Source organism: Gavialis gangeticus, unplaced genomic scaffold (genome assembly GCF_001723915.1).
Source record: "Gavialis gangeticus isolate Ggan-Ray unplaced genomic scaffold, GavGan_comp1, whole genome shotgun sequence".
Taxonomy (NCBI): domain Eukaryota; kingdom Metazoa; phylum Chordata; order Crocodylia; family Gavialidae; genus Gavialis; species Gavialis gangeticus.
Window position 1 is genome coordinate 10,691,643 of NW_017729012.1, and position 21,006 is coordinate 10,712,648.

General features: G+C 49.4%; 1 protein-coding gene across 1 annotated transcript in view; it reads left to right on the plus strand.

Annotated features, from left to right (window-relative positions):
• The window catches only part of NUFIP2 (NUFIP2, FMR1 interacting protein 2), a 21,941-nt gene extending 1,316 nt beyond the window's left edge, over positions 1 to 20,625 (plus strand). The window contains exons 2-5 of the mRNA XM_019510966.1: positions 55 to 194; positions 2,628 to 4,334; positions 10,606 to 10,638; positions 11,432 to 20,625. Coding sequence (XP_019366511.1) covers positions 55 to 194; positions 2,628 to 4,334; positions 10,606 to 10,638; positions 11,432 to 11,484 — 1,933 coding nt within the window. The 3' untranslated portion in view covers positions 11,485 to 20,625. The remainder of the gene's footprint in view (positions 1 to 54; positions 195 to 2,627; positions 4,335 to 10,605; positions 10,639 to 11,431) is intronic.
• Positions 20,626 to 21,006: the final 381 nt, after the last annotated feature.

Consider the following 21,006-nt stretch of genomic DNA (forward strand, 5'->3'; position numbering starts at 1 on the left):
CCCCGCCTCGGGCCCGCTCCCCGCGCCCCAGCCCCCGCGCCCCGGGTGACTGAGCCCCCGCCCGCCCGCGTGTCTCCTGACGTTTCTGTTCGCAGGCTGGCCCGCGAGGCTGTACAGGACCTGGTACATCTCGGAGATAGATGTCAAAGGGCCGCAAACCTGCAAGCTAGCGAGCGTTGCGCAGTCCTCCGGAGGTGGGCATGACAGTCGCTCCGTTTCTGGGGCGCGCGTGGGGTCCTCGTTCCTCAATAAATTGGGCTTTCCTTTCCGCTCGGTTCATTTCCCCGAAAAACCCCAAACAAATGTGGAGTTGCGCGTACATCGTGCCGGTTATCGAGTGTTTTTCACTTGGTTTTCTTCGCACGCGTTTCCAGCCCTTGCGGATGGTGCCTCAGTCGGAGACGCCGATTCCGACCTGTCCCAGAGCGAGGCCGTGGGCTCGAGAGAGCTTTTTTATACAGCTGAGTTGTAAGCGCTTGAAAATTGGAAGTTGAAAGTGCTGACGCACGGTCTTCAGAAGACCCAAACCGAATCTATTGCAATCACTTTGGCCCGCCGTGCTCGGGAGACTCGGGACCGCATGGTCTGAATTTTGCTTCGTTAAAGAGCGATCAGAGAAATCCGAGTCCGATTCCTGCAAGGCTCGCTGGCTCCTTATTTCCTTGGCCAGTTCCAGCAGCCTACGCTGATTTAGGTTGAAGCGTTGAATTAATGCTACTGTTAATTAGCATTATTACTAATAGCAACGTATAGGGGAAAAGTGGTGGTGGTGGTAGATGTTTGCACAATTAAAAAAACAAACAAACCCCAAAAACCCCTTTTCTCCCCCATTTGGCAAGCTGAGCTATGGCACTCCTGTCAGTCTCTCCAGGTTTCGGCGCTGCTTGTGACGGGAGCAGTTAGCGCCAGCCATCTGAGTGCTCGGCATGGGAGGCTCTTTCCTACTAAGTGTTCTCTCTTTATTTTTTAAACCAACGTTGACTTTCAAACAAATGAATATCTTTTTTTTGAGCAGGAGTTTTCACCATGGGGATGTGCTAGACCTGGGGCCTGACTTGAGTTTGCGTTCTGCTGGTTTTGCCCTGGTGAATCGGGCCTTGGGTACTTTCACTTTGGCAAGGGTGTTGGGGCCCCCTCGCTCCCGAGAAGCGTGACCAGTGCTCGGTTTGAGGCCCCGGGCGTGCCGGGACGAGGGTGGGCTGAAGGGGGCTGTGGTTCCACTTGGAGTGGGCTGGGCTAGCGGGCAGGCCAGGGGTCCTTCATGGCTCTCTGGCTCTTTGCAGATAGCCCGGCATCGTTTGTTCTCCAGTTGCATTTGCTATCTTGTCTATGCAGCCATGAGGACGAGCCGCCTACCTTCAAAGAAACAAAAGCGAGGGATTCTGATGTAATCCCTTGATTTGGCTGGCTGGGACCATGGGCTGGGGTCAAGGCAGTTTTTTTCTCTGGGTGTTCTTGTCGTTCTGCACTTTTTTTGGAGTGAGTGGGCAGATGGGGATGGGAAGGCCAGTGGAAAGGATTCCCGCATTGGTGTTGTCACCTTCTCAGAGCTAAGCACCTCACCTTGAGAAGCGTAGGTGGGAGCTGTGCCTGTTGCTTTCGGCTCTGTTCTGAAATGGAGCCAGGGAATGTTCCAAGGGAGAAGCCTCCAAATGGCTTGCTAAGATGCATCTGGGAGGTAGATGTAGGGTTTAGCCAGAGGCTGGGAAGCAGAGCCGGGGCATGGGCTGGGCCAGAAAATACATTTTGAGGAGCAATTACAAAGGTGGAACTTCTCGAGTGCATCATTTGGCACTGAAGTGGAGAACACCCTGTCCATCACTGGGGCCTCTGCAGGAGTTTTGCATAGTAATCAGGGTGGGGAACCACTTGCCTTAAGCATCCTTCAGCTTAAGAAGCATTACCTTAATTCTTTTTTAATAGGAGAATAGGACCTTCTTCTTTCCCAAACATAGTGAGCCTGTGGGCTTTGGTTCTTGTTGGCTAATTCCAACCTGGAGGTGTCTGTCTCTGATGTTTGCGCACTGACCTCTGTGGGAGTCCTTCTCGCTAGGCACATGGCAGATCATGGAGGGGATCGGAGTGAGGAAGAGTTGGCCCTTTGTTCATAGGATCCATGCTGCATCTTCAGAAATAGGCCTGGTAGAGGTGGATAGTTCCTCTCTGGAGCTATAGTTTCTTGGGAATGTTTTTAAATTTGCAAGCTCCAACAGTCCAGAGCAGGGTTGTCACAGTCTCCACCATGGTGATTTATTTATTTATTTTTTTCCTAGATGTATCCTCCTTCCTTGATATCGCTACAGCACTTTGCTTGATTCTTACTTTTGTAAAAAGCCCAGAGATGTACTGTGTGTCTGTGCGCTAGAGTCAATGGAGTAAGGTTCCCTTCTCGTGGTGACTTTCTGGCTTGGTGCCTTGCACTGAGGCAAGGCCAAACCCTTTACTATGTCTTTTAAGTGGCAGGGACACGCTCCCACCATACGAAGGGCAGACATTTTTCTATTTTAAAAAACCTGTTTGAGGAAGCCGGGTCTGTTTAGGGCTTAATTACAGCTCTTTTTGTGATCAGAAGTTTAACGTTTCACATTCTAATGCTTGCCTTTCTGTTTGTGTTTGGCTTTTTCCAGGCTTCAGCGAGCTAAATGGCAATGCAGGAGAAGTATCATTAAAGGGCCTGTGTGCTGACGAAACAACCAACCCAGCTTCCAGGGTACCCAATGGCAGCCAGCAACTCGCAGACACTAATGTGACCCAAAAGCAGACTGTTAAGGCCAGCACCTTTGGGAAAGCCGGAATCAAAACCAAGAACTTCATTCAGAAAAACAGCATGGACAAAAAGAATGACAAATCTTACGAGACTAAACTTAGAGAAAATCAGTCCTCTGACAAGCCAGAGGCAGTATCTATTCCAAATGGTGTTGTGACAAATAATTCTAGCTATATCACAAATGGCTATGTAAGCAAAGGAGCCGACAACGATGGCAGCGGCTCGGAGAGCGGCTATACCACCCCCAAGAAGCGGAAAGGCAGGCGCAACAGTGCCAAGGGTTGTGAGAATTTGAATCTAGTGCAGGACAAAATAATGCAACAGGAGGTCAATACCCCGCCCTTAAAACAGGAACTCGAGAGTTTCAAGCCTGACTACAATGAACAAAAGGGGAGCAGAGCGGACAATTCGAAGTCTGTCTGGAAGTACGAGGCTGGGGCCGGAGGAGCAGGCCGTGGGAAACCTGGGATCGGGGAAGTACAGCGAAAGAATTCGGATGCTAAACCTGGTATTAACAGCAAGAAGTTTGAGGACCGGCCCAAAGGGAAGCATGCGTCAGCTTCTGCATCGAAAGAGGACTCATGGACCCTGTTTAAACCACCCCCGGTGTTCCCAGTGGATAATAGCAGTGCTAAAATAGTTCCTAAAATTAGTTATGCAAGCAAAGTTAAAGAGAACCTCAACAAAGCTGCTCAGAACCCATCCACGTCTCCATCATCATCGTCGTCATCGTCTGCTGGGGAAGCCCCGGCCCAAACGTCAAGTCGGCTGTCCCAGGTCCCCATGTCTGCTATGAAATCTGTTACTTCTGCTGGCTTTTCCAACGGGCCAATCTTAGCAGGGACTGATGGGAGCGTGTATTCTCCAGGGACCCAGCCACTGCTCACAACTGCTGCTACTGCTGTCACCTCAGCCTCTCCAGAGTCAGTGCTCCAGGACATGAGTGCAACTTCGACAACTGTTGAACAGAAGAAGTCTAGCCTTTTTATCTACCCTTCAAATATGCAAACTGTGCTTTTGGGTGCAGCACAGGTAGATCTGCCATCTCAGACCAGTCAGCAAAGCCTGGGGGATATCTTCCAGAACCAGTGGGGTTTATCGTTTATAAATGAGCCCAGCGCTGGCCCGGAGACTGTCATTGGGAAATCCATGGATAATAAACTCGTGGAAGTGACATTTCAAGGGGAATATCCTGCCACTTTGGTTTCACAGTGTGCTGAGATCATTCCCTCGGGAGCTGAACAACCTGTGTTTCCTAAGGCTTATGAGCTGGATAAACGGACTAGCCCTCAAATTGTTAGTGCTGTTATAAAGCCTGGGACTGCTAGTGAGGGTGGTGACTCGGCCTTGGAGCCACATCACACAGGTGACCTGCAAAAGGCAGACACCAGTAGCCAAGGTGCTTTAGTGTTTCTCTCAAAGGACTACGAAATAGAGAATCCTCTGGCCTCTCCCACGAACAATTTGTTAGCCTCCGCCAAAGATCAGAGGTACCAGAGAGGCCTAGAAAGGAAAGATAGCTGGGGTTCTTTTGACCTGAGGGCTGCTATTGTATATCACACTAAAGGTAATGGCTTACGCGTGTTTCCTAAGGGAACTCTCTTCATTGGCTTGGAAAAATACTGTTCTATAAGTCTGTTTTCAGTTGATGGGAGCTGTGCTGTTTTAAGGGTGGCCCTCTTGTTACATTTCTTTAATAACTGTATAGCTACAAGAAGGCTGTTCTTAAAGCACCATTGCAGCGGCTTGGTTTTATTCATCGAGGTTATGTTAAAGGTCCCGTGGCCCCATCCATACCAGCGTCACGCGTATGTGATGCTGGTAGCAATAATGGTGAATGGGTGTTTTACCTTGGTTGCTGTTCTTGTGTTTGTAGCATATTGAACTCCAGCACGGTAAGTATGCCATCCCAGAGGCTCGGGCACCAGAGGGTGGAAACATTGGCAGGGGACCAGGAGGTTCCTTTTGTTTGGTGGTAGGACTGTCTTAAGTAAAGGGCCCTTGGAGTTTGCTCTGAAATTTTTCAGCTTGCCTCTTGTTGCCTCTTCTCCTTGAATTAGACAGTGAAAATTCTCCATCTTGCTTTAAAGAAAGACAGTCATTTTTCACTTGCCCCCCCCTTTTTTTCTTTTTTTTTTTTTTTTGCTGTTTGTGCTGTGGTTCCTTGTCAGAGCCCTGCTAACTGCCTCAAAGGCTGTTGCCATGAACATTGACACATGGTTATCATCCCTCTGCAAGTGCTGCTGGAATTCTCTTCTCTTGGGAGGCTAAATCCTTTTACCATGCTTCCATCTTTGTTGAGGACCTTTAGAGTCTGACTTTACGAAGCCAGGAGCGTCTTCAACGTGACTCGGATGCGCACAACTAGGCACCAAGGGAGAAAAGTGGCTAAGCAGGCCCCTCTTTGCCCTTTGCCTCTAGGTTTTGACAGGCTCGCAAGCTTCCTGTCCTGGTCTCTACTCAAGTCTTGTGGTGCTCTGGGTACCAGCTCTGCAGACCCCTGAGGGGACAGAACCAGGAAGCTAGCAGCGTGCTGTTATTTAATGAATGCCTGGGCAGTTCCTCTCTTATTCTCCCTTTCTCTCTCACTCTTCCTCTCCCTTGTCTTCCTTCCCACCTACAAGCTCCCAAAAGCCTCACAGGAAGGGTGGCTTGACCAGAGCTGCCCCTAAGTGGGTTCTTTAATGGCCTCTGCAGCAACTTGATTCATCGCAGCCGGTGGCAGAGAGGTTCCCTTTGCTAGGCTGTCCTAATTTGGGGAGAGAGCAGAAATGGTGGTGGCTTTTGCCAGGTCGTCTGCTAGCTTCAAGGCATCACACCCCAATATCTTGCACGTTGGGCAGTTGTGTTCTCCGTGGGAATAACTTGAGATTTAGCCATTTATTTTTGTCTGTGCCCTGAGGTTTTCTTTTGGTTTCCTGCGGTCCTGAAGCAGAACTCTGCACTGATCTCTTGTGTGTTAGCTTGAATGTCCCCAGCCCCTTGGAGAAAACCAGGGCTGCCAGCGGAGTTGTAAGGAAGTCTCGTCCTGCTGGGCATGGGAGGGGGGGTTCAGCAGCAGGTGCAGATTGGGTGGGTTTTAGTTTGCCTTTGCTAAATTGAATTTAAAAATCAGCTGCTTGGATCCTCTGGAAAAGAGGAGAGATTGCATTGCTCTGCAGGTCCCTTCCTAAGGAAGTGTGAACTTCAGAGCTGTCCCAGGAAAGTTTGTTTAGTTTTTTTTTGTGGTTGTTTTTTTTTGTTTTGTTTTTTGTTTTTTTGGTTTTTTTTAATACAGGCGTTAATCATGGCTGGGGTAGAAATAAACCCTGAGCTGGAATCAAAGCCTTCCTGCAGTTAGTACCTGCTGTCCTGCCCTGGCCTTTGTTTTGCGCATACACACTGTTTCTCTGTTGCCTGCTGTTTCACACCATCAAAGCAAAATCTGCCATTCTGTGGTGCTTGGGGGGGTGGGATGGGGTCAGGCCTAGCCTCTTTCCTTTCCTTTCCTTCTTCTCCTTCCTGTCTTCCCTCTTAATTTCTCTGATGCCCTATTCAAGGTTTCAGCTAGTTTCCAGTCTAGAAGACACAGTGGGCACCTGCTGCTGCTTCCACTGTTGCACCTTTCATTTTGGGAGGACAGCTGAGAACAGCCAGGGCTGCAGCTTGCTCTTCAGGACTTGCCAAAAGCCTTTGCTAGCTCGGGAAATGGAAACCAGAGTGTGTTTTCTGTGTTGCTGCTTGATGTTGCCTCTCTGGGCTTGTGGAGGGATGCCAGCAGAGTGCAGAGTAGCATTCCTGGAGCGGTACTTTATGGATCTGTGGAGTGCCTGCCACACTGCGTGCCCTCGCATCTAGCTGCACAGTGCGGTGCCCTGCTTGGAGCACTGTCCTGCAGTCAGGGTCAGGGGGGTGTGCTGGAGAGCTCTGTTGCCCATATCCACCTCTCGGTTCAGGCTGATGGTGGCGCTCTGCAAGTTCCTCCTGTTGCGCTACAATCCTGCCACAGCGCTGGAGCACAAAGCCGTGCTGCGTAGCAGGTGGAGTTGCGGAACTTGCAGGGCAGCAAAGTGATGGCAGATCCCCCACAGTTGCCAACATTTGTCTCGGGTGGAAGTTGCCGCTCTACAAACACCAGGTTTCCATGAAATCAGTGTAGGACTTGTCCAGCTGTCCCCAGTGACGAGAGGCTGAAAGCTTCTGGCCCTTGGTGTGGCCAGCAGGGTGTTTGAATGGCTGCATTTTTAATGATGCTGGATTTGATTACTGGGAGGAAATTGCACTGTTCTCTGTTCACAGGCAGGTGGACGAGGATGAACAGGTGTTGATGCCATCCCAGCCAGGTATCAGGTCCTTGTTGCCAGTGTGCAATGGGGTGAGGCAGCATCCCAAGAAATGTCTAACGGCCCCTGGTAGATGAATCCTAACACGCCAGGACCAGGCTAATTCTAGTCGTGCTCTCTGGCCATGCATGTTTCAGCCCAGGGTTTGAAAGGGCTTTGCAAAATTGGACTGAAGTAGGAAGGGCCTGCTCTTGCAGTAATGGGGGCGATGACATGCAGAGTAGCAGCTGGGATAGCCCTGGCGTCACCACGGCAAGTGTAGGTCAGTGCCCTGGTGGCTGTCGGGGTCCCTGGGGAGTGATGGGAGGAGAGCTTGCTTGCATGTATGCAGGGTGCTGTTTCCCATGGTGTTGGACCAGCACCCCAAGCAGCCTGTCTGCGCACACTCAGGTACTTAGTGGTGCTTTGTGGGGCTAGACTAGGGGACCACAAGATCCAATGCCAACTTGACCTGGATAATATGGGCCTTAGACTTTCCCCCCATATTTCCTTCAGGAGAGGGCCTTGCTGATGAGGCAGGGGTTTGCTTCCCTCCTGATTTAATTCTGGGCCCAAGCACCAGCCTGACCTACTTAAAAGGCTTTTTTTGTGCTGAGACAGACCGTGGTCCTTGCAGATCCTTTCTCTTACTAGAGCAAGATGTAGCCGGCCCAGCTACACTTCAGTAGTGGTGGAGACATCCTTGTGGCTTCAGTTCTCCCTTCAGTGGACAAAGTATTATGTTTGTATCCTGAACAGCTGTGATTTACAACCTTTTGCTGTATTAAAACAGCTGCCCTTTTCCAGGCCGCAGGTAGCTGGATTTTAGATGCCCCGTTCTGGCATGGAAAGCTCAGGGATAGGAACATCACAGGCTAAAGGAGACTTGGGTCCTGCTGTACAGGACCATGAAGGTGGTAGAGGCAGAGTGCCACTCTTGCACCTTCCTGTCCTTCCCAGCCCTGAGTTGCTCCCGGTGCTGCTGCTTTGTTCCTTGTCCGCGTCTCCACTGCGCCAGCGTCTCTGCTCGCATGGAAAATGGAGCACGGCAGCGTGGGCCAGCCAGGAGCGGCTCTTGCTAGAACAGCGAACTGGGTCAGAAGAAAGAGTCGAGCTGTGAATTCAGCATTTTTTGTCCTCTGGAAAAAGATGACTTGGTTTTTTCCCCCCCTCCTCAGTGGAGAGAGTGAGATGCCCGGTCCTTGTGTCGGGGTCCTGAGGCTGATGAGCTGATGGGGTTTGTCAGCATCTGTTTTCTTCCGGGGCTCAGGAGCCCCCAGCCTAGGGCTAGATCTGGGGTGCTGAGTCGAGACGCGGTGCACAGCTTGGTATGACCCTTCTGGTTGTGCCCTCGGTGAGGCTGGAATGTGGCATTTATTTCTTCTAGCTGGCAGGTTGGGATGGAGGGATCGAAGCTCAGACTAACTGCCACCTCCCTCTTCCTGGCTTTCCTGAGCTCTTCTCTCCAGCAGGCAATTCCCAGCTCTTATAGTATATTTAAGCGAGTAAGCACAAAACATGCTTGCTGTGTGCAAATCCACGCTGACTTGTCTGTGCTGGTGCCCTCTAGAGAGAGGCATCTCACATGCATCCTCATCCTCATAGACAATCGCAGATAGGGGTCCTGTGTATTCAAGCTAGGCCCATTTGTAAGCGGACCATGGGGGAACTGCATTGAAATCTGTCTGGGTGCTGGCATCAGTTCATTGATAGGATCAGGGCCTTGGGGCGCAGACTGTTCAATCCATAGGGTGGTCACCTGAAATTACCCAGGGTTTTCCAAAAAGGCAGTTGTGTGATGCAGCGTCTCATGGGCCATGTGGGTTTCTGCCACTGCAGACATCAAGTGCTTGCTCTTGAGATGTTGTGGAGAGCGAAGGATGCATGCATGTGTGATTGTTTCCCATTCTTAGAAAGGAGTGAATGGATTCCTGTTTAATTCTCCTTTGTATTTGAGTGTTACACCTCAACTAGTCTCCTAGCCCTTGAGAAACGGTTATAGATTATCATAACCTGTGACGTAGCCCAAAACCTGAGGGGGAAAACTTAGATTAGCTCCTAGAAGTACAGTAGACCAGTATTTGGAGGGTTACAGTTGTTGTGGGAATATTTCATCTCATGGGTTATTCTCTTGCAGCTGGCTCGGGAGAGTGTTTTTGCTCTGAAACTATGTCAGCAGATAAATAAAATGGCCAGAGAGTGCAGGGTAATTGCATGTGAGCATTGCAAACCCATCCCAGAAGAGGGGACTTTGTGCTTTGTCCTTGCTAACCCCTCCCCGGAGTTAATTCCAGGTTAATGACCATCTGACTCATATGCATATGAACCCTAATTCTGTTCCTTCTCAGCACACCAGGGCCGTAACAGTTGTAGGCTGTTCCCACCTCCTTTCCCCTGCGGCCTGACCCATTTACTGGCTACCTGTAGTCTTGGCAGGTTTCTGACTTCCAGCTCACGTGTTGTTATTATTACTACCGCTAGCATTCCAGAGCTGTCACCAGTTTGCCCGTTAGCAACCTCCCTACCCAGTTCCTGCCCCTAGTCCATTTATCACAATTACTGGCTTTACTTTCTGCAAGCAAGTATGCTTAGAGATGATCTCTTTTATTTTGAAGCAAGTGTACTTAACGCTTCTTTCCCACAGCTCTAGCGCTCAGGCTTCCAGGCCTTCAGTCATAAATTGCATCTCCATGAATACCATAAGCCACGCAATAAGTTGTTACGCGGATACCCTTGTTTCTGTTGACTAGGTTTCTAAAGGTCTGCTTCCAGGCAGTGTTGGGACTCCGTAAAAGAGGCCCGTTTCTGCTGCAGCTTCCTTCCTAACGCCCTGCACGTACATCTGTGCATGGGGCTCTCGCTTAAACAAGCATTGCTGTATTTCTGTGCTTTTATTAGGTAAACAGAAAATGTGTGCTTCAGTCCACAGACACTTGTTTCAGTTGGCTCCACCGTGCTGTGCCATTAAGTTGTATGCAGGCAAATGGCCCCGCAGTCTGGTTGGTATCTCTTCAGGCTGCCCCTGGTTCTCTATTGGCAGAAATGATTAATTCCTTGGCAGTCTTAGCAGAGTCCAGTACCAGGACGTATGGCATGCCTCAGCGCATATGCACTATGAGCTGGGAAAACTTCACCCCGGCACTTTTAATGTTGCATACAATATCTATCTCGTCCTAAGAATGAGCGCTTGGGCTGCATGTAGAGCCTTAGGCCTGGCTTCCAAGGTACATGGCAGCTACTGTACTAAACCCTGAAGTGAAGTACTGATTCGTAAGGGTGGAAATGACAGGTGACCTCTCATTTCTGATGGTGAGCCGGCTGCTTGACTTGGGCTCTGGGCCTCTTAATTGCTAGAATAGTAGAGGGGACTGTCACTATCTTTTGGACCCTGCATGCAGGAATGGGCCCTGTCTCTGGTAACTCTGACAGTTACAGCCCAGTGACCAGTCCTGGGTATCGAAACAGCAGGTTCAGATGTGTTGGTGATTGAAGCAGCATCCTGCAAAACACTAATGCTCCTGTTCTTTTCCTCCACAGAAATGGAATCTATTTGGAATTTGCAGAAGCAAGGTAAGGATTTAAGAAACAAACCAGCCACACGCAGTAGCAATGAGCTGCTCTGTTACCTGGGACTGCAGTCTCCGGGTTAAGGGCTGAGCATCGGGAAGTGGTGGCCAGGGTCAAGGTGGTTGAGAAGTAGAGCAGTGAGGCACCTGGGGCTTGGCTCGTAAATGTGCTTGCCACTGGCAGCTGCCTCTGCTGCAGTTCTCCATGCTTGGGGTCTCTGAGAATGGGGCTGCTTAGCTCTGTCATCATGAATGGGTTTCGGGGGGAGCAGGTTGCGGGGGGAAAAAAAGCCTCAAAGTCCACGGGCCAGCGTAGCAGGTTTACTACATCCAGCAAGTTTGGAATTGCTGGTGTCAGACATCACCTGAGTATCAACATTAAATTCCTGATGCATCCTCAGGTTCCAGCTGTAAAAATGAAGTTTATACGAGCTTGTGGGAAGAATGCTAATGGAGATATTGGTGCTTTTGCTGTGTTACTGCACTGATCTGACGTTGGGAGGAAGCACTTGTCTGTATGGAGTCAGTTAGGCCCTTGAATATGTTGGCTGGAGGTGCTGTTGCTTGGAGTCCCCTGGAACACTGCACAGCCTCCTTTTGTGTAGAGAAAGTCTATCAGTGACATGTCAGAGCAGAGAGGAAACTGCCTCTTAAATTGTGGCTCTCTAGCCAGAGAAAAGGAAGAGTTTTGCTAACGATTAGCCAAGTGTTTTGTGGCCCTCCTTGTCCACGAGTATCTTCTGCTTCCAAACCTGCAAGTGGTTTAATTAATGCCAAATTTTAATTTTTGTTTTCAGATCCCAAAAGGATAATCACTTACGATGAAGCCATGGATCGTCCAGATCAATGAAGGTAGCAGGACAAGACTGCCTGTTATAACCTTTATGCGGCACTAGTGCTGTTCACAGGGGACAAAAGGCTTTTATGCTCCTTCTAAATCTTCAGTGCAGCAGAGGAATCATAACTAGAATCACAGGATAATATATACAAATATATATATAGTTATTTAAAAAAAATGGCGACTGAAAGTAATTAGACTTCTTAAGGAATCTGAAAATTTATTTCAGCAGACTACACACGTGATTATTTAATCTCCGGTACTGAATAGTTTTGTTTTTTTTTTGGTTCCATTTTTCTTTTCCTTGGGGTTTTTATTTTTCCGTTTCGTTTTCTTTTTGTTTAAAGAGTGAATGCAAGGGATTAACGAACACAGACTCAAGTCACAAGCCTGGTTCTAAAGTTCCTGCTGTCGTCAACAAGGACAACAGTGACCTGCTGGGAGGCATTTCCACTTGATGAGGTTTCTGTTTCTTGTTCTGTGACTGTAGAGATACACTAATCACAGGGAAATCGGGATGATGTACCATCCTCCATCTCCCCTGCTCCCCTCCACTTCCCCCTTTATTTTCCCTTTTTTTCTTTTTTTTTTTTTTTTGGTTTTATTTTGAGCCCTGCGAGAATGCTGGAGAAACGCCTTGAAGCTTGCAGGGTTTTTTGTTTCCAGAGAATATAATCCACATGTCTTGTCAGGAGTAAAGCAGCCAATCACGTGCTGAGAAAATTGTCTTAAAACATCATCCTTCTAGGGGAAAGCTTGTAATACTGTAATTCTGGGATACACGTTGATCTTAAAGGCTCCGGTTACACGTTGGACTATTACAACTGAAAAGCTCTCTCTCATGAGTGTCATTTTAAAAGACAACATGCAAAATAAGCAATTGGTTTAGGCATTTAATATGGAAAAAGAAAAAAAAAACCCTGTTCCCACACTTTTATGCCATTGTATCACTGGGAGCAAAAAAAAATTATATATATATATATCCTGCTTTCAACTGTAGGTGCTTCATATTTGCTCTGTCTGTCTCTTAACACTAAATGTGCTGGGTTTTTTTTTTCCTCTTTTCATTGAAAACCTGAAGAGAAATTGTTTGTATTCTGCTAACTTTCACCCTCCTTGAATTTATTATTTCTCTTTAGAAATTAAAAAAAAAGAAAAAAAAAGAGAAAGATTGAAAAAAAAACTCAAAAAAAATAGAAGAAAAAAAATAATTGGGAACTCAAACCCTTTCTGATTTGCCCCTAGAAAGCAATGGGTGGGGTCTGCTCTCCCACCCATTGGAAATACTCTTTTATATTTTAATGCAGTCTGTGTATTTCTGAGCTCTTTTGCTGCTTCTAATTATATCTCTATTAAAATATATTTTATTACAAGAGCAAAATGAGGGTTTAGGAATGAAAAAAATTAAAAAAAAAAAAAAAAATAAAAAGAAAAAGCCAAGAGTAGAAATGGAAGGAAGGCTTTGTGGCGAGGGCAGGGGCACAGGGCAGGAGGCAGGCTCCAGTGGCGTAACGTGTATTGTCGTGCTGCCGCTTCCGTGTAGCATGTTATATAACGTGTCAGGGTCAGGCTTTGTGTTTTAAAGGTGCACAATTCCAGGGGTCCAATGCAAGACCGAGCAAGTCATCCTTCTCAAAACCAAACGTATCTTCTGGCCTCTTCAACTCCACGCATCCATCGCGCTAAAGTCTCCTGGTGTGTTCACAGCTGGCTACTAGCTAAGAAGTGGGCATTTAGGTCAACTGCAGTTAGTGTCTGGTAAAATTAGACTGGATCCCAGCGGGCATTAGGGGAAGAAGAAAACCCCATTATTTCTGCTTACCCCTTGTGCTTAGATGTATCCACCTTTTTTTTTTTTTTTAAATTAGAGGTATGTAGCATGCATATTTTAATCATTTAGTGATTTTTATTAAGGTTGTTCCTGAATGAAGCTGTTGGGTTCATAGTGGAACAAAGAAACTGAATTCTGTATGTTTTTTTTTTTTAAATGACTAGCTTTCTGCTAGGCTTAGTTTTTAAAGTATAACTATGGATTGCCTACTCCATTTTATGTGTAAAACAGCTATATATATGTATTAGACCTAATATATATATATAGTAGTAACTTATTGTATGAGTCCAGGTTCAGAAACTTGTGGTTGGCCAGTCATGGAATAGTTCTGTTTCAGCTCCAAACTGTACCGCCTCGGCAGGTGGTTGTGGTTTCGGACGTCTCTTGATACGTTTACAGATGTTCTCCCGCGTTCCTGGTTTTAACTGTGTCGCGTCTCCTGACTGCTTGCCAAAAGTTGGAATTGCTGCCAGCTCTCCCATGGGGGAGCGCCGTGGGGTTCGTGAGCCTTAACGTGTTGAACAAACTGGAAAAGGTGACCTAAAAGACGGAGGCAGAAGGAGTGTGAGGCCGATGGCAGCCCTCTGGTTTGTTTGACGGGCTTTAAGGTTCGGCTGTTACTTTATTTGCCTTGTGTAATCACTCGCCGCCTTAAGGGCTGGATTCCATTTAAACAAGCAAACAAGCTGTTGAGCTTGCCTGGGGCATCCGGCCCTGCCCAGACGCCGTTTGTGGGGCCGCTCTGGTGCAGAAGCTGAACAGCAGTAACATTTAAACTGAATCTGACCCTTAGCGTTTAGAAATCCCTGTCTTGCTGAAAAATTGAGGAAACTACTCTTAGCCTAGTCCAGTTTGTTTTTTAAATAGCAAAGTTCTCCAAGAAATGAGAGACTAAACTGTCTAAGTATTGTCCCCGCTCCTCTCACTCGCTGCCCCATCCTCTTGCCCTTTCCCTCCTTCTGCAGCGCTCTCCACCGTGTTCTCCAACATCTCACCTCTCTGACTGCTTCCCTTGAAACTTCCATTGGTTGTAAGAGTTGGATGCGAGCGGTTAGGAAACTTTCCAGCTTGTTAACAAAGGCAGTATTTCTGGGTAACAGGTTTGATAGACTTCATTGCCTAGGGACAGGCAGGACCATGGAATAAACTTTGTGCTGTTTTGTAACACGTAACCCTCTCTGTCTGTCCGCAGTCTCCTCCTGACGTCCTCACACAATTCTTTACTGAGCACTTATTAAAAATATCTTAAGATTTAATCTGTTTTCTGATTATTTTTGTGTAAGTTGCTAAAGACTGAAGTCGAGCTGTGACTAATTTAGCGCGGTGAAATACTGCTAATGTGTTACGCTGATCAGTCTCGCGAGTTTTCCTTTGACTCAGAGTATTAGTACTGTAGCATAAACCAAATACAGCCGAGAGGAGGAGCGTGGTGGCTCCCACTCTAGGGCCTGACCATGGTGTGTGTGTGAATGTGTGCGTGTGCGCGGGGTGGGGGGAGCAACGGCCGGGAGCCAAGCGGTTGCGTGTGCTGGCGTTTCCTTCGCGTTGGGAGGATGAACGCTGTATTTATTTGTGCCTGTTGCTTTCCTTACACCAAGCCAAGTGAGTTTAACACCAAACCCTGCAGGACCGGTTGTACAGGAGGGGGCACTAAAAACGGATCGGGACCGGCTTGGTTTTTAATCGCTATGAAGACACTGGGGCAGGCAAAAAGCATCTTTTGCCTTTGCATTGACTGTAGGCCCCGAGAGTCAGCCTTCTCCGCTTCCCCAGCCCCCCCAGCCTTGGCTGCCCCCCGCCAGGTGAGGTTGGATATTTATTTTAGTTGTTATTCCTGCACAAGCCAAGTGCGTGCATGCGTGCGTGTGTGTCTGTCTGCGGCGTCTTCCCTCTCCCCACCCGATGGGGGTCTGGCAGCCCTGCTCCCCTCTCCCGACAGGTTCTGTGGGGGTGCCCGGTGCACTGTCTTGCGCCCGTGAAGCCTGGGCATGCACCAAATTGAACACTTGGGAGTGGATTTCTTTTTGCTGGGCTGAAGCGTATCTTGTCCCTGCCAAGGGATGGCCTGCAAGCTGCTCTCTGCTCTCTTCCCCTTCCCTCTGATAACGGCAGTCGCTTTCCTTTCGCAGAGATGGGAATAGGTCTTTCTGCTGCCCTGGCCCGGGGTCGGGAGGTGCTGTGCTGCTGCAGGAGTCTTGACCTGTGTTGGATTTATAAACGAGCACCCAGGACTCCAGCTCCTTGTTTGGGAGCCCGTTTCCGGCTGTAGCAGCCAGTGCACGCTCTGCCCACATGTGCTCCTTTGAGGCGTGTGCCTGTAGCACAGATGGCTGCAAGGCTCAGCTCTTCTTCCAACCTCTTCTGAATTGTTAAATCCAGTCGTTTGCCTTCCCAAACTGCTGCGATGTCCCCAGTGTGCAACAGCTTTTTTTTTGGATTGGAAATGCACCCTGTAGTCAGCAGCCAGGGGATGGTGGGGAGAGCAGGCAGGAGAATGCAAAGGAAAACCTTTCTCCTTTGATAAGCGACTCCCGGGATTCATAGGCAATAAGCGCTTTCCTGCCACTGCCTTCAAAGCCTGTGACTTTGACAGGATGCGCTTTCCTCGGACACGGCGCCTTCAAGGCAATGGTAATAATAGAAACATTTCTGGACGGGAGCATGGCAAGACATTGCGACCTCCTAGTAAATGCAGAACAGCTCGTGTGTGTGGCTAGCAGTTTTCCTGGGTGTTCAGTTTTTGCTCTTTCTGGCCTGGCAATTTAATTTTAGTAAATCATAAGTGTCTGGTGCTTTCAGTAACCCTGTCGCACGGTTTTTGTGCGTGCGCGCCTGCGTGGGTGTGTTTTAGAGTCTGTCTTCATTGCACAGGCTGTTTCCAGGGGAGGAGAAAGCCAGGCTAGGTGCGATGCAAGCTGCTCCAGCAGTTCACGCGTGTGCACAAGGCAAGGTTCGCTCGGGTTGTGAGGTAGGGAGGAGATGGAGGGACTGGACAGACAGATGTCTGGCTTTGTGCCCCCAGGGGTGGGAGCCAAGCGAGCCTGTCCTCGCAGGGTAAAAGCGAACCCTGTTGAGAACTGGGGATCTGGAGTGAGGGAAGGACTAGCAGGGCTGCATCCCCTCGGTCAGACCCGCTGCCTTGCCCAGATCGTGGAGCTGCAGCAGTGTGCGCTGCGTCTTGTGCCGCCAGGGTACAGCCGGCTTCCTTGCATCCTGCTGAAAAGTTCTCCGAAGTCGCATAGCTTGCCCCCGAGGCAGTGGGTGTCCGACACGGGGCAGGGTGCCTGGTTGGTCCTTGCTCTCCGGTGTGGGCTGTGCAGGACATCGGGTTGTGAAATCAGTCTTGGTCATGGGGCAAAAGTCAGGGCCACACTAGGCCGGGGGGACTGAGCTGTGTCTCATTGACTGTTAAATCAGAAAGCTTCATTTGCGTTTGGGGTTCAAAAGCCATTTTGTAACAGAGCAGTGTCCCTTTTCTACGGCCTTATCGATGAGTATGGTATCCTTTTATTTTATTGTATTTTATTTTTTAAAGGAGTCGGCTCCATTTCCTTCTCTCTGTGGCATGAGAATTGTGTATGGAGACCAGACGAACGTTTAACCGTTGTCTGACTTGCAGTTTTCTGATCAAAGCTGTCTGCTCCCCATATGGTCTTTCCTCAGGTGCTAAACAAGGGTTCCAAAAAACGGATACTGCTTTAGAAGATTCTGCTTTATTCTTAAAATACATATTTTTTTCCTTAGGTGTTGTAAAAATTCAGTATTTTAACAAGGATTTTTTTTTTGAGTGTGTAAATAGTTCGGTTTTACCCCCTACCTTTTTGTCGAGACTCTAGCATCTAATTTTCCTTTGCTTCTTTCGAGAAGGATCCTCTTGTGACCTTGAAGACATTTCATTTAAGTGTTGCTGCATTTAAGATTTGAATCGACAACTGTTCCCGTCTTGGATTAATGCTACTGCTGCTATGAGTAACTCTGAAAACCGAGAATGTGATGCACTTTTTTTACATGACCATATAGTTCCTCTAAGGATGGTTTGATCCCTCCTGTAACACAGCCACTAATTTGAAGGGGAACCTAGCAACTGCAAGCCCGGAGAGATGCCAGGGTTTGGGAGCTGAGCGTAACTAACTGGTGCTGAACCATCTTTGAGAATTACTATGCAATGCAATGCAAGCAAAGGAAAACTGTGCTAACTTGAAAGAACACTGTGTATTTTTTTCCTACTTCCTTGCTTCGAGCCGCTGTCGGAAGGGCAGTGCGAATCTCTGAGGTCTGTAACTTTCTCTTCCTTTTTGGCTGGAGCGGGGAAGACGACCACGGGTAATCTTGGGTCAGCGGACTGTGTCCTACTCGCTTGCGCGTTCCGCTTGCTGCTTGTGCAGATACTTGGCAGGCCAATGCTGATCTCGGCAAGATCGGTTTTTGAACGCTTCGTCGCCAACAGTATCGGAAGTCACACGAGCTTCCCCCAGGGCACGGGGGAGCCCGGCTGGCCTCTGCCATGGGCATTCTCCGCCTGTTCTGCCAAGCACGTGGAGCAAGGCCTGGGGATGTCCGCTCTCTGCTGCGCCAGGGCACCGGCTCACGGCCTGGAATGGCTCGCCTCCGTCTCTTTGCCAACCCGTTCACGAGCTGAGTGCTCCCTTGCTTTGCTGAGGTAGCCCTGGCAGTCCGGAGCAAAGCTGGTTCTGAAGGAGGCAGGCGAGGGCAGAGGTGTCAGGAATTGAAGAGAACTGGACTGGCTTGACCTCTCTACTGATCAAAGACTCTTTAAGCCAAGGGGGTGTTATTTTTACGGAAGAGAGAAGGCCGGAGGGGGCACGGGCAGGGTTGAGCATGCCTGGGAGATGCAGGCCCCGTTGCCAGCAGCATGGCAGCGGGGTACCGCTGCCGGCTTCACTAGCTTCTCCAGCACCGGGGCTTTGCTGAGCAGCATTTTGCTTTTTCTCCTCTTAACGTGCCTTCTGTGGGTGAGAGATTTTTTTTCAAACAGGCTGCAGGTTGCCCAAGTCTTTTGCAAGCTGCTGGTGCCCGGGGTCAGTGGCTGGCCGCCTCGCCCATGCGCCTGGCGTTGCAAGTGCACCCCTCCCACTGTCTGCATTGGCTGCAGCGCTCCGTAACCAGCAGCTCGGCTGTTGAAACGGGAGCCTTATCTCTGAGCTGACTCTGAATAGTGGCTGTTTTACACACTGGGGGGACATCCCAGTCCTACAGCATAGCACCTTCCTCTCTTAACGTGACCTTGTGTGTGTGTGTGTGTGTGCGCGTGCGTATGAGTGTGTGAGCACGCGCACGCGTGTGTGTGACAAATTCTGGCTTGCTGCTCTTCTGTTAACACGAGGTTTTGTAACGCTTTGTCTGCAAAACGAGCGATAGTCTGGAACTGAGTTCAGGCTTTTCTGCAAAGGCTGAAAATTGTTTCCCAAGGGGCTGTTTTTCCTTCCCAGGTAGTTTCTTTTCTTTTCTTTTTTCTTTCTTTCGTTCTCTCTTTTAAAAAAAAGAAATAAATAAAAAAAGAAAAAATAAAAAAATGAAAAATTTTGTAAAGGAAAAAGACAACGCACCTTGCTTAAACAACGTTCAGAGAAATGCTTATGTTTGCCTCCAGAATATTGAACTGTGCAATTCTTGGCTTTCTCCATTCGGCACCTCTCTAGATTCACTCTCCCTGATGTGTGGTTTCTGTTCAAGTCTCTGTACTTCTGCCACTGTAAATGTGAAAGCTTGCTTGCATTACTTTTTAGAAATGCATTTTGCACACGCGGGTTTCGCTGAAGCTCCGTGAAAAGGTTAGTTCTAAGCAGATGAATAAAGCTATGCACATGTTTTGAAAGATTTTAATTTGTCTCTCATTACCAGAAGTGACTTATCTGCCCTCTTTTTTTTCTCTCTCGCATTCCTGTGCTATCATCGTGTCCGTTGGCTTTCCCATCTCCGCACGAGTCTGACCTGAGGTGACAGTTCTGTGCTAGCAGTTAGCTGTAGCAGAAACCAGGGCCTCTTCAGTTCAGTTCAGTAGCCTGGGTTGCATTTGAGAAGGAAAAGCAGCTTCGCTGGGGGAGGAGAGGGTGCCGCAGTTGGCTTTCCGGCCATGGTAGCAGGTGACCTGGTGTCCTCCTTCCTGTTGTGCAGGTTGTGACTAGGGGACAGCCGTCTGTTTGCCTGCACCAGCCCTGTGGAGGGGCTGTGGTGCAAATCCCGGTCGTGCCGGCTGCTCTTTTAGCCTGCGGCCCATCTGGTGCAACCACCTCTCGGCGAGCCCAGGGAGCACCGGCAAATTCCCGGCTGTGCCGAGACCAAACGCACCCTCTGTGGGGCTGGGCAGGTGGGGCAGGCCGCGTGCTTGTGTCGGGGAGTCTTGGTTCTTTTGACCGCTGGGCCGGGGAGGGGGACCAAGATGTGTCCTGGTGCCTTTGCTTCAGTTGTGCTAAGAGGTGGCGTGGCTGGGTGGCAGGCGCTGTCCACGAGAGCCCAGGGCCGTAGGGCAGGCAGGGCTGGATTGCCAGTAGAGGAAGGACCCGGGAGCTGCCCATCCTCTGCCCCCTTCACCTTGGCAGAGCTTAGTCCTTGTCTTGCAGGAGCGTTGCTCAGCTCAGGGCTGCTGCTTCTCCGCCGTCGCTCATACGTAGGCAGCATGGCAGCCTGCTGGGGGCTCTTGGCGTGTTTATATAGGACAGCGTAACCCCCTCCCCTGCCTGTCTCAGTGTTAGCGGCGCCCCGATGCCATGCTTCCTGGCAGTAGTGGCAGCGTCCCCTCCTGCCTGCTCTGTAGTTCTCATTTCAGCTTGGCTCCCTGGCACGTAGCCTGCCCGCGGCGCAGTCCTGTCCTGGTGGCCTGGGAGCCGCGCTACCTCGTGGGGGCAGCAGGGACAGGGCCTGGCACAGCATTGAAGGTTTTGTTTTTCTTGCCTCCTTTCCAATAACTTCAACTCAGTGAGTGTGTTTTTGAACCCAGCCGGACCCGCGGTCTGTGGCCAGGTTGCGAGAGGGGCGGCTAGCGGGCGTGGGGTCAGATCTAGGAACCCGCCGTAGCTCCGGCTAGTGCAGGCTGTCGCGGACTAAGGCTAGGTAATGTCCACGCGTTGTAATGGCATGACGTATCGTTACTGGCAATGTCATACTTCACCCTCTCTCAATGTTTAGAAAATTACCTGACTTTGGTTTTAACTCGATACTGCACCAACAGGTCTTCAGAAATTTTATCCCCAAATTTTACTATTTTATCAGGAAAAAAGAACTGAGAGAAATTTGTGTAGATCAAATTATGTTAAAGACAGACGATAAGTGATGTAAATTGTTGAATAAAAATTTTAAAGTTTGCAGGTGTCGGCATGTGCTTCTTTTCTCTTCCTCTCACCTCGAGAGCCCCTCGAAGCATGCAGCCGGGGGCAGGCGGATGGCGTAGTTGGGACTGGGTTACTCCGATGCAAGGTATGGGACAGTGCATTGTGCATCGGGGTTTGTAGTGCAGCAGTGCCCGGGTGAGAGGTGGGCCAGGCTTGGAGGTGATGGTGAGAGGTGCCTGGGGTCCAGCTGCCCTTGGCAGGAGTGTGGGTGGGGGTTAGAGGGCTCAAGCTGAGGTTGGTGATGCTCTGGGGGGCTTGGCATCCTGGATCTACCACCCTTGCATGCAGAAGGGAGAGGGGAAGGGGGTCCAGAGCCAGTTCCCAGGGGAGAGCAAAAGAAGTGGAAGGTACTCA